Below are 9,724 nucleotides of genomic sequence, written 5' to 3' on the forward strand. Positions count from 1 at the left end.
AAACGTGGAGAAGGGTTGCGGCTTGGCAACAAGCTTACGAAGGTCCACGTTCAGTGGTAAAAGCAAAACACGAAGGTGCGATATGCTATACAAGCACTGAGTGCTTCAGTTTCCGACGCTTTGGACTGCTGCGAACAGGTGCTCAAGCTGCCACAGTTCAAGGGTTGCAGCGCAACATCCAAGTTCATAAGAACTTTCGATCAGTTGTTCGACATCTCGAACTCCAGGAACCCACTAGCAAGGTCGTATAAAGCACCCCTTCGGAAGCAGAACGAAGCCTGCTAGAAGCCGTTTTTTTCTGAGACACGAGCATACATAAACGGGCGGAGAGATCCGGCAGGACGTGCAATTACAGAAGGTCTGAAAAAAAACTGGGTTCGTGGCTTCTTTATATGCATGCTAAGCACCGAGAGAATGTTTGACGAGCTTTTTGGCAAGGATCAGCTGAAGTACTTCCTGACGCGCAAACTCAGTCAAAATCACGGCGAGAACTTCTTCGGATGCATACGTGGACGAAGCGAACATAAGAGCAATCCAACAGCCGCGCAATTTATGGCTGCATACAAGCGTCTGCAGGTTCAGAGTGAAGTAACATCTTCCGATTCTGGAAACTACTCCCAAGATGGGGTCTGTATCTTGCATGCAACCACTACAGTAGCTATGGTAGATGCAAAAAGCACGCTCACTGACATGCGCAGGTCATCAATCCTACAGCCCAATGACCACAATGATACACATCGCGTTGACTGGCCCGAAAGCCTTTCTGCATTTGTCGATGCCGTGGTGCCATACATAGCAGGCTTCATTGTTTGAAAAGTTCGTACAACAACAACATGTGAGCAGTCCATCACCGCCCTGCATTCCGATGAGCTGGCACCTTTAATTAAGCAAAATAGCCAAGGTGGACTTATTTCACCATCATAAGACGTCATTGGCATGTGTGAAGAAGTTGAGAAGAGACTGCGACGGCTACAGGCTCAATATGATACCATTGTAACGGTGAAGTCAAGGGCAAATCATCTCATCTTGGAAGTCCTGGGTGCTTCCTTAGAGAAAAAGTGCTTTCAGAAATTGGAGCAGCACATCCTTGACCTCGATCGGCTTGATAATTACATTTACAATTTCTGCAGAAAAATTGTAGAACAATACATAAAAGTGAGGATGCACCACATGAAGAAGGAACGAAACCGAGGCCTGATCAAGAATAAAGTGAGGCCACTTCTGTCAAGGGCGATTATCTTCAGTCACCAGTAGGGTACTTGTCAACATGTTTATGCGCTTGAATTAAGCTTATCTCCTTAGTATTCGTGCAGGTGAATTGCTTTCTACACGCCCATTGGCAGCTGACAGACGTAAAATAAACGTTTACGACCAGAACTGCGTGTTTTCATTGCTTTGTAAACGCGAGCAAATTCATCGGCAGCGCGAAGAAGCAACAATGCGGCTGCACTCGGCTCCTTCTTGCCAATAACAACATGAAAGCCGCGCACTCAGCGCGGCTTCACTGTCCCCAATAGGCGCGTATAGGCGGCTTCCACCTCAGCAAATTCTATATATCATCCTTGGCCGAACACGAGGATCAGGCGCAGAACAGCACCAGTGCCCCATTTAATGTTGTATATGCTCTAGTAATAACAGCTTTAAAAAGACTTGGATTTTGGTGCCACCGCACTGGACTACTGCGCTGCGGTGTGATTGGACAGGCATGACAAAATATAGGAGGTATGCTGTTCGAGACGGTCTTCACCTAAACAATTTTATTGATATGTATAATATTCTAACTACAAGTATTACCTTTTGAACAATTAATTCTTTTGGATTTCTTCATAAAACTATAAACAGCTGTGTCCGGCTAGAGCATGCCGGACCAATGTTCTGCGAAACGAATGCGAAGAATCTCGTGCGGCAGACATTGGTGCGTTTTCAAAGCCTCTTACACGCGTTATTCGCAATAGCCAGCAGGCCTAGCGCTCTTCAAGGATTCTCATTCAGCGCACTCTTCCAGAATGCATAACAGGCCGCAACAGGTAGAAGACATTTTGATATTCGCAGGCGATGACGACGCAAATAGTACCAGAAGGCCTGAAAGAGGCAAGATCACGGCCGAGAGCTGCACCGTGGACCGCGCCGCAACTCGGGACGTGATAGCGGTTTCGGCGGAGCCCTTTTCCCATCAAAGGGCGCCTCGCCTTGTAATCCCAACGCTGACTCCAGGACATCGCCATCCACCGGCCTAAGGCAAGAAGTAACCGTTTCACTGGTCGACACAAACGTGACGGTAACCGGCTCTGCCAAAGATACAAAATGTCCCGAAAATATTATTGTGGAGGGGCATCCTATACCCCTCAACGAGACCAAAGCGTGCCAATCCGGAGGCATCCTGCCATCCATGCGACGGTTGGTGCACTCCCTGTCGCATGCCTCGGGCGTCGCAAAGATGATCCGCAGCTACAGCTGCGTCGTCTTAAAACCTCTCGGTAGCGAAAGTACTGAGAGCAGCACCGGGGTTCGTCAGCGGGGCACCGGCTACCACTCGCTCATCTTGGGCATCCTACTCGCCAGCGGCACCAGTGGCGTGATTTCCCTGGTCAATATGATCATCAAGCGGCTGGAGACTCTGAGCACGCTCGAGGTGCTCACATTCATATCGTTCGGCGTCTTCATCGGTATCCTCCCCACGGCCACGGAGGAAGTGCAGCCTTTCGGACCGAGAAAAGCCCAGCCGCTTCTTTTTGCGCGGGCCGTTCTGTCAATGGGCTCGTCCATGCTGAGGCTGACGAACTTGTTCTACCCGAGTATCGCCGACTCATCCATCACGACTAGCCTAACCCCGCTTACGGTCGGCATCACGGCGACGTTGTTCCTCGCCCCGGCCTTTGACTGGACCCAGGGCGTGGCCATGGCATTGTCAGTGCTCGGCATCACGCTCGTGGTGAAGCCGGCGTTTCTGGCTGCCGCTGCTGGTTGGCAAGCGAAGACGCAGTACATCGGCATCGCTTACGGTCTGAGTCACGCTGTGCTGAACGGCGTCACCACCGTGTGCATGCGGTCGACGAAGGGTGTGTGACGGAGCGTCGTGGTCTTTCACTACGGCTGTCTCTCGATGCTCCTGGTGTCCATCTTGTCCACAGCCATGGGTCACCTCGAGGTCTTCTACGACGGCTCGCAGATCGGATACCTCCTGCTCATCTCTCATCTCACGTCCGCACTCCAAATGTTCCTGAGCAATGCGCTCCGCGTAGAGAGCGCGTCCTTGGTGACCATCATCAAGACGTCGTCCGACGTCATCTTTGGATTTATAATGCAGGTGCGAAGTGTTCCGTTATAATGAGCGGCGATGTCAGTATACAGCCACGGTACTCAGAAAATTTTCGCATTCTTTCCTCATTTAGAAGAAACTGTATTCGGGACACAAGAAATTATGAGAGGCTCGTAAATTTATTTCTTTGCATTAGTGCCGCCGGAGAAGTGGGAGTAACTATGTTCTTTACATTTAGTAAAGCAACTATATCGCGTACTATACCTATGTCGCATATGAATGTACTCTTGTTGACAGTCAGAGATGTTGGCATGTGACTGCAAATATATTTCTTATAATTTTCTGCATTTGTATTCATTACAGATTGAGTGTACTTGTAGCCTAACCTAAAACAATAACCGCTGCAAGGGAAACTGGCATAACATTTAAAATGCGGTAATAAATTACCACGCGAGAAATTTTCACACCCTAGAGAGGCAGTACACGCAAAGCGTCAAGTGCCGCTTCAATTCTAAAGCAATAGCTTTCTTCGACTGTTTTCCCCATTGCGGTTCGTAACTTTTGACTGTTTATGGTAGGAATATCAACTTCGGCCACTGCGTGTGGGGTGGCTGCTCTCTTTCCAAACAAGACACATCAGACACCGGGCATGTGCCACTGGTCTTGTGTCCGACCAGACAACTTCGTCACTGCATGTGCGATAATTGTGTGTGCCCATTCGTGACCTTTCTCCCGTAGTGAGTGTGACAAAGTGACTCAAGGGGTTTGCAGACCTAAATATAAAAATTTGGAGGACGTGTAAACTTCGCCTTTCAGAGTGGAACGCGATAGCATTCAATGATCCCTGACTGCTTCTCACGCTTCCCGGCAACTGGAGGGTATGTAACCGTGATGGTTTACCGGGAGACGCTGCCCGCGAACGCTGTCCACCAAGGCGGGCTTTGTGGTAGAAACGCGGCCTCTTCTGTGGGCTGCGATACGATGGAGGTGAGTGCCAGCTAGAGGTATGCAAGGTACCAGGCGCACCGCCATGGCCTCCAAGACACTCGCGCGCCGACGCGCTCAAATGGCTAACGCCGCGGCCGGTCTGTGAATGGTAGAAACGCTGAAAAGTGGATTCTTTGAGTTTTCCAGTAACGTAATTACGTTTTCTCGTATAGTCAAGTTACAATACGAGAGCTATCATGTCTGTAGGTTGTGTGAAGTCGTAGTTTACCATTTTTCCACGTATTGCAGCTTGAGAAATTCAATTAGTTCAATAAATTGCTGGCTTAGTTCAGTAAAATGCGGCCTGGGTATGAGGGGTTCGAAAATCATTCTGATGAAACGACGTTCCATGCCGGAAGCCGACGCGGGACGCCGACGCCGGTTTTTCTGTGACACGGGCTCCTTAACACGGTCGCCTTAAAGATAGATGGCGCCCCAGCCACCCCAGATAACTCCGCGTCGAGCGCGACCACTTGGTGCATAGCCATTGCAATGAAGTTGCAGCCTAAATACTAGGAGTAGAAGGGGTTCCTGAAAAGTTTAAACTAGGGCGTTGTAATAATGATATTAACGATGTCATTGCATCATTTGGCATCGTAGTTGGGAGTGAGATTGCTCCTGAATGTATCTGCTGGTATATCCATAAGTGTTACAAATTCACGGATGGCATGGGGATATGTAGCAGGTCTCACGGTAAAGCTATCGTTGACGTTGATTATCATCATTGATAGTTTGTTTCAATTTTTGGTGTGTTATCCGATCTTCTGGGTACTCTGAAGCAAATACAAGCGGTTGCTACATTGCTGGACATGACGATCAAGTTTAGCAACAAACACCCTGCGGAACGTGACAGCCCAGAAAATTCCCACCTCATTCGTGGGTCATGCCCACTGAATCGAATGGTTCTAGTATGTCCTTGCATGTGCTCGGTGTGGAGCAGGCTTTGCAATCCGTTTAACGTTAAATAAGTATGCTCGTTTAACTAAACTCTAGCACGTGTTCTTATGACCGCTCTGAATTCATTTTGACAGTCTGATGGTCTTTTACGTACGCCAGGATAGTAGCACACGTATTTTTTTGTATTTTTCTTCTTCATTGTGGCTACAGGTATGTTGACGTTTCCCTCCAATTTCATTTGCATATATGGTCGGCGGATCCGGCAGACTCTTTATGGAAGTACGTCCGGCGTTTCTCCTTGTTGTTGTTCTTTTTACATTTCACCTTAGGACTCGTCGGACATAAGCACGCTAAGAAGCTAAATACGTGTTTCCCTCGCGCTAGCGCTTGTCCTGTGGGTGATGTGCTGCAGAGTGCCTGCCGCCTGCTGACCATTGCTGTAACAACTGGCGCATCTACTTGAAGGGCGCTGGTGGGCACATCCTGAGCAATAAAAAACGCACCTCATTCGGTGCCCTTCTACGCGATACTATGAACACGTGTGCTTATCACAGACACACAAAAAAGGCGATGCTGCAATTACACTTCCCTACCGATCCACTTAAAGAATCATGTAAATACGTGCGTGATGCAGCATTTTGCGATTACGAAAATGTCGAAGTCACTACTAAGGTCTACACATTAACAGGTAAATCAACTGACAGAACAAGTCAAGCGCTACTCTATTCCGAACAAATTGCGCTGACCGCTCTTCAATATACCTTCAGTTTTGCTCGCGCCACCCTTGTTCATACCGTTTGCTTTGTCGCTCGAAGCAGTTGTTGTTTTTGTTGTTGTTGTTGTTGTTGTTGTTGTTGTTGATGATGATGACGCTTCCACGGCAGACTGATGTAATCATAAATCTATGAAGACCACTTATAAGCAGTAGAAAATTGGTGGCATAAATTACGGCGTCGTATAAGATCTCGTGGTTCTGCACACGTCTAAAAGAATTTTCGGCCATGTCCCTAGAAAGCACATACTTGTATTTTGACGTTGCTTTGTCTACCTGAAGTACTGAATTCTGTATACATGGGCTTCTGCACAAAAGCGTTATCGAGGATACACGTAGAGTAGCTCGCTTCGATGGCAATCTATGCCGAAGCGGCTGAGGGCTCGCTTTTCTAACAAAAAAAGCAATGACTGCAATCGGTGCGTTAAAGGCTCAAGGTTAGAGCAGAATGCAGGTAAATAACTCATGAATTCGTTTTTAGGAGCACCAAACTAACAAAACATCATGTGGCAGAAAGCTCAACAGTTCTCCGCAAGTGGTCACTTTTTCTCAGAAGAAACAATCGCAAGTCGGCCGTTATGTTCGCGTCGCGGTAATATTTCCGATTTGTGGCAGTCTGCCTGATTTGGCGGACGTCTTTTCGTCACTTACATCTGGAAGGCAAGACGATAGGAAACGGTGCTTCATCACTGCTGCCAAGCAGCCACACTGATAGGGCCATAAGGACACGTGTTTAAGTACGTTTCTTGAACCACCCTTACATGCGCTACAATGCACATGCAAATACTCCAAAATAAATGTAGTATAAAAAGAACGCAATGAATATATACACGACAGTGTGTCACGACGGAGCGGCCGTGAGACGCGTTGATTGATATCATTTGCCGTTATCCCGTCTAAGTGGTGAAAACGTTTTCCCCCATCAGAGACACTGCTAATAAAACAAAATTTGAAAAAAATAATACTGACAACAAGCCCATGATAAATGTCGCATTTTCGGTCAAAAGCTGAAGCATTGATTTCGATAGCAAATTAGACAGCTAAACTAAGAGAAGTTACCAGTTTTATCACCTGCATAAACTGCTGTAAACATTTGCTTACGAACTAAATTATTAAGCACGTTGTCACATGTGCAAAGGCAAACCCGAACACATCTGACTCGCTGACCGAGGATGCTCACTGTCAGAACGCTATCGTGACGAAGAGCGGCAGGAATGAAGAGTGAATCTCCAGGTCGTTCAATCGTTGGCATTGCAAATTCGTCATTCGACTCTCTTCATGTCTTCCTCTGACGCCGACATGGTCATTCAGTCGTCATCTTCCCGTGATCATAATGCTACCGTCATCCCTCTTTCGACGTCCCCTCGCCATTATTTCAGAAACGTCACCCAACTGTCACCATGCCGGCATCATAATGCGGCCTTCGTCATTCCAACGTTGTCATGAATAATTCGTGATGCATTGTAAGCCTGCTATCCTTAACCAATCGTGATAATCCTGCCGTTGTCCTACTATTGTACGCCTTCATTCGTAGTTATATCTTTGTCGCAAAGCCATCGTGGTTGTTCTATCATCGTCATTCCAGCTTCGGCATACGATTATTCTGGGGTAGTCGTCATACCTGCCAACCTATGAACCTCAAAATTCGTGAAGCCCCGCGCACACTACCCCGCGAGGAGCGGGGCTTAGTTGCGCAGATAACGGTTCCTCTAAGCTTGCTCGAAACGGACATTTCTTTACTGATACAAACGCACACAACTGTTATTTACTTATAGACGTAGTACACAAGCAGAATGAAACTTGGAATAGCAGTGACTGGTACGCAACAGATTGTTCTTAGACCACAGACTATTTCAGTGAATTTTCTGCTGCCGATTTCGCTTGCTCCAGGACCTTGTCTCTATAAACTTGCTCAAAGAAAGCACTAGTTCCCTAACGTCTTCACGCCATCAGAAGACGTCCAACGGAAAGTTCGAGTGTGATGGGGTAAAACTTTTTCGCGAGGAGGACCTATTTTTTGTAAAACATGACGCACCAATTTAACATAATAAAAGAAGTCCAAATGCGTGAACATTACAAAAAACTCGGGAGGGCTGGCAGGTATGCACCGTTGTCAGCACGCCATCGTCCTCATACAGTCGTCGCCGTGCTTCTGCCGTCACGCCACCGTCATCAAAGGGTCTTTGTCATCTTATCGTCGTCATGCTGTTTTGTTACGCTCTCCTCGTTCCATCCATTGTCATTATTTTATAAAAGTCACCGCGCTGTTGTGCCACTGTCGTCATACCGCCTTCGTCGTTCTACTGACGTCATTCCTTCTTTATCGTTTCATCGTAATCCTGCTGCTATCATTCAATCGTGATTTGCCACCGTTGTCATGCCTTCGCCGCTATACAGCCGTTGTCATACATTCGTTGTCACACCGTCGTCGTGTCGTTCTATCGTCATCATTTCAGCTGAGCCATCCAATTCTCGTGGTACCATCGTTCTCAGCCATCATCGCCATACAGTTGTCGTCACGCTGTTGACGACATACACTCGTCGTCATGTCTTTATTCTCGTACCGTCGTAGTCAGGCTGTCATCACTATACGTTCATCATCGTTTCAGAATCGTCATCCCATTGTCATCATACCGTCGCTGCCACGCTACCTTCGTCGTTCCATCCGCGTCACTGCGTTCTCGTCATAGTGTCATCGTCAAGCCGTTATGATTGGGCCCGATCCTGGCGAGCGGGTGTCATAGTGAAGTGAGCCGATTCCGTAGACAGTGTATTTCGCACATAGCAGAAACGATGAAAATCTCAGGATAACCGCTACAAGTACTAAATAAAGATGTATTCAGCGATACACTATGTTTGTCTTCTCCTCGAATGCCAATCGCATTAACGTCGACAATGATCGTGAGATGGGCTCCGCGGGATTTTTTGTATTAGTGTGCAGCGTATGATATCAGAGGGCATATTTTTATTCAAACTGCTAAAGATAATATTATTCTTTATACTTTTCGTCATCTTTCAATATATGTTTCTGTGACGTGTGTTTGCAGGCTGTGTTCTTGAACGTGCATCCTGAAATGTCTAACGTCACCGGTGGCACGCTCGTTCTCTCCGGCGTCCTGATCATCGGCCTACGCAAGATCGCTCAAGCCGCAGCACCCGAAAGTACCCTCAAGCGCAAGCTGTGCTTTCTGCTCTGAGAGTCAAAAAAGAACTGCGCTCAATAGGACGGACGTGGTTTCAGTTGCTTCTGTAATAACCTTAAAAGGTTTTACTTGCGTATCTGGTAATACAATGCAGACATGCAGCTACGATCTGTAGAAAAGAGCATGCAAGTTCAACGCCCATGTTTTAATCCACGTGAAGCAAACAAAGCTATAGTGAAGCCGTTAATTAAATGCTTCACTACAAACGGTGATGCGTACAATATTGTTTATTTTCATCATATTAAAGGTTTAATCGAAAGCAATGCTTATGTTTATCCACCACAAATTTCCCAACTCCATTTTCAACCAGTCTTTATTAATAATAAATGCACCACTAATAAGTTATGCCGAAATGCAAATTCTAAATTACGCGGATACCCACTGTGAGACGTCTATGCGGCTTTGCACGAGGAGGAATCCGATCTACAGCGCTTGTCGAGCGAAGAGTGCCGCTGGCAAGTTTACGGCACACAGAAGAGCAACACATGTCTTGCTACATTTCGCAAGTTTGCGCCTCTTGTGCCACTTTTGGCCAATCGTCCAGAATAATTTTGTGCTGCACAGTGGAATAGGGGCCCCAACCATCGTGTCTTAATTTATTTATTT

The 9,724-nt window shown here is 47.0% G+C and overlaps 1 protein-coding gene across 1 annotated transcript; it reads left to right on the forward strand.

Moving 5' to 3' along the window:
* Positions 1-2,389: 2,389 nt before the first annotated feature.
* On the forward strand, positions 2,390-9,112 carry LOC142574615 (solute carrier family 35 member G1-like). Its single transcript, XM_075683658.1, has 3 exons — positions 2,390-3,059; positions 3,132-3,307; positions 8,963-9,112. The coding sequence occupies exons 1-3, from the start codon at positions 2,390-2,392 to the stop codon at positions 9,110-9,112; spliced, it is 996 nt and encodes a 331-aa protein (XP_075539773.1).
* Positions 9,113-9,724: the final 612 nt, after the last annotated feature.

Source organism: Dermacentor variabilis, chromosome 3 (assembly GCF_050947875.1).
Source record: "Dermacentor variabilis isolate Ectoservices chromosome 3, ASM5094787v1, whole genome shotgun sequence".
Classification (NCBI taxonomy): Eukaryota; Metazoa; Arthropoda; class Arachnida; order Ixodida; family Ixodidae; genus Dermacentor; species Dermacentor variabilis.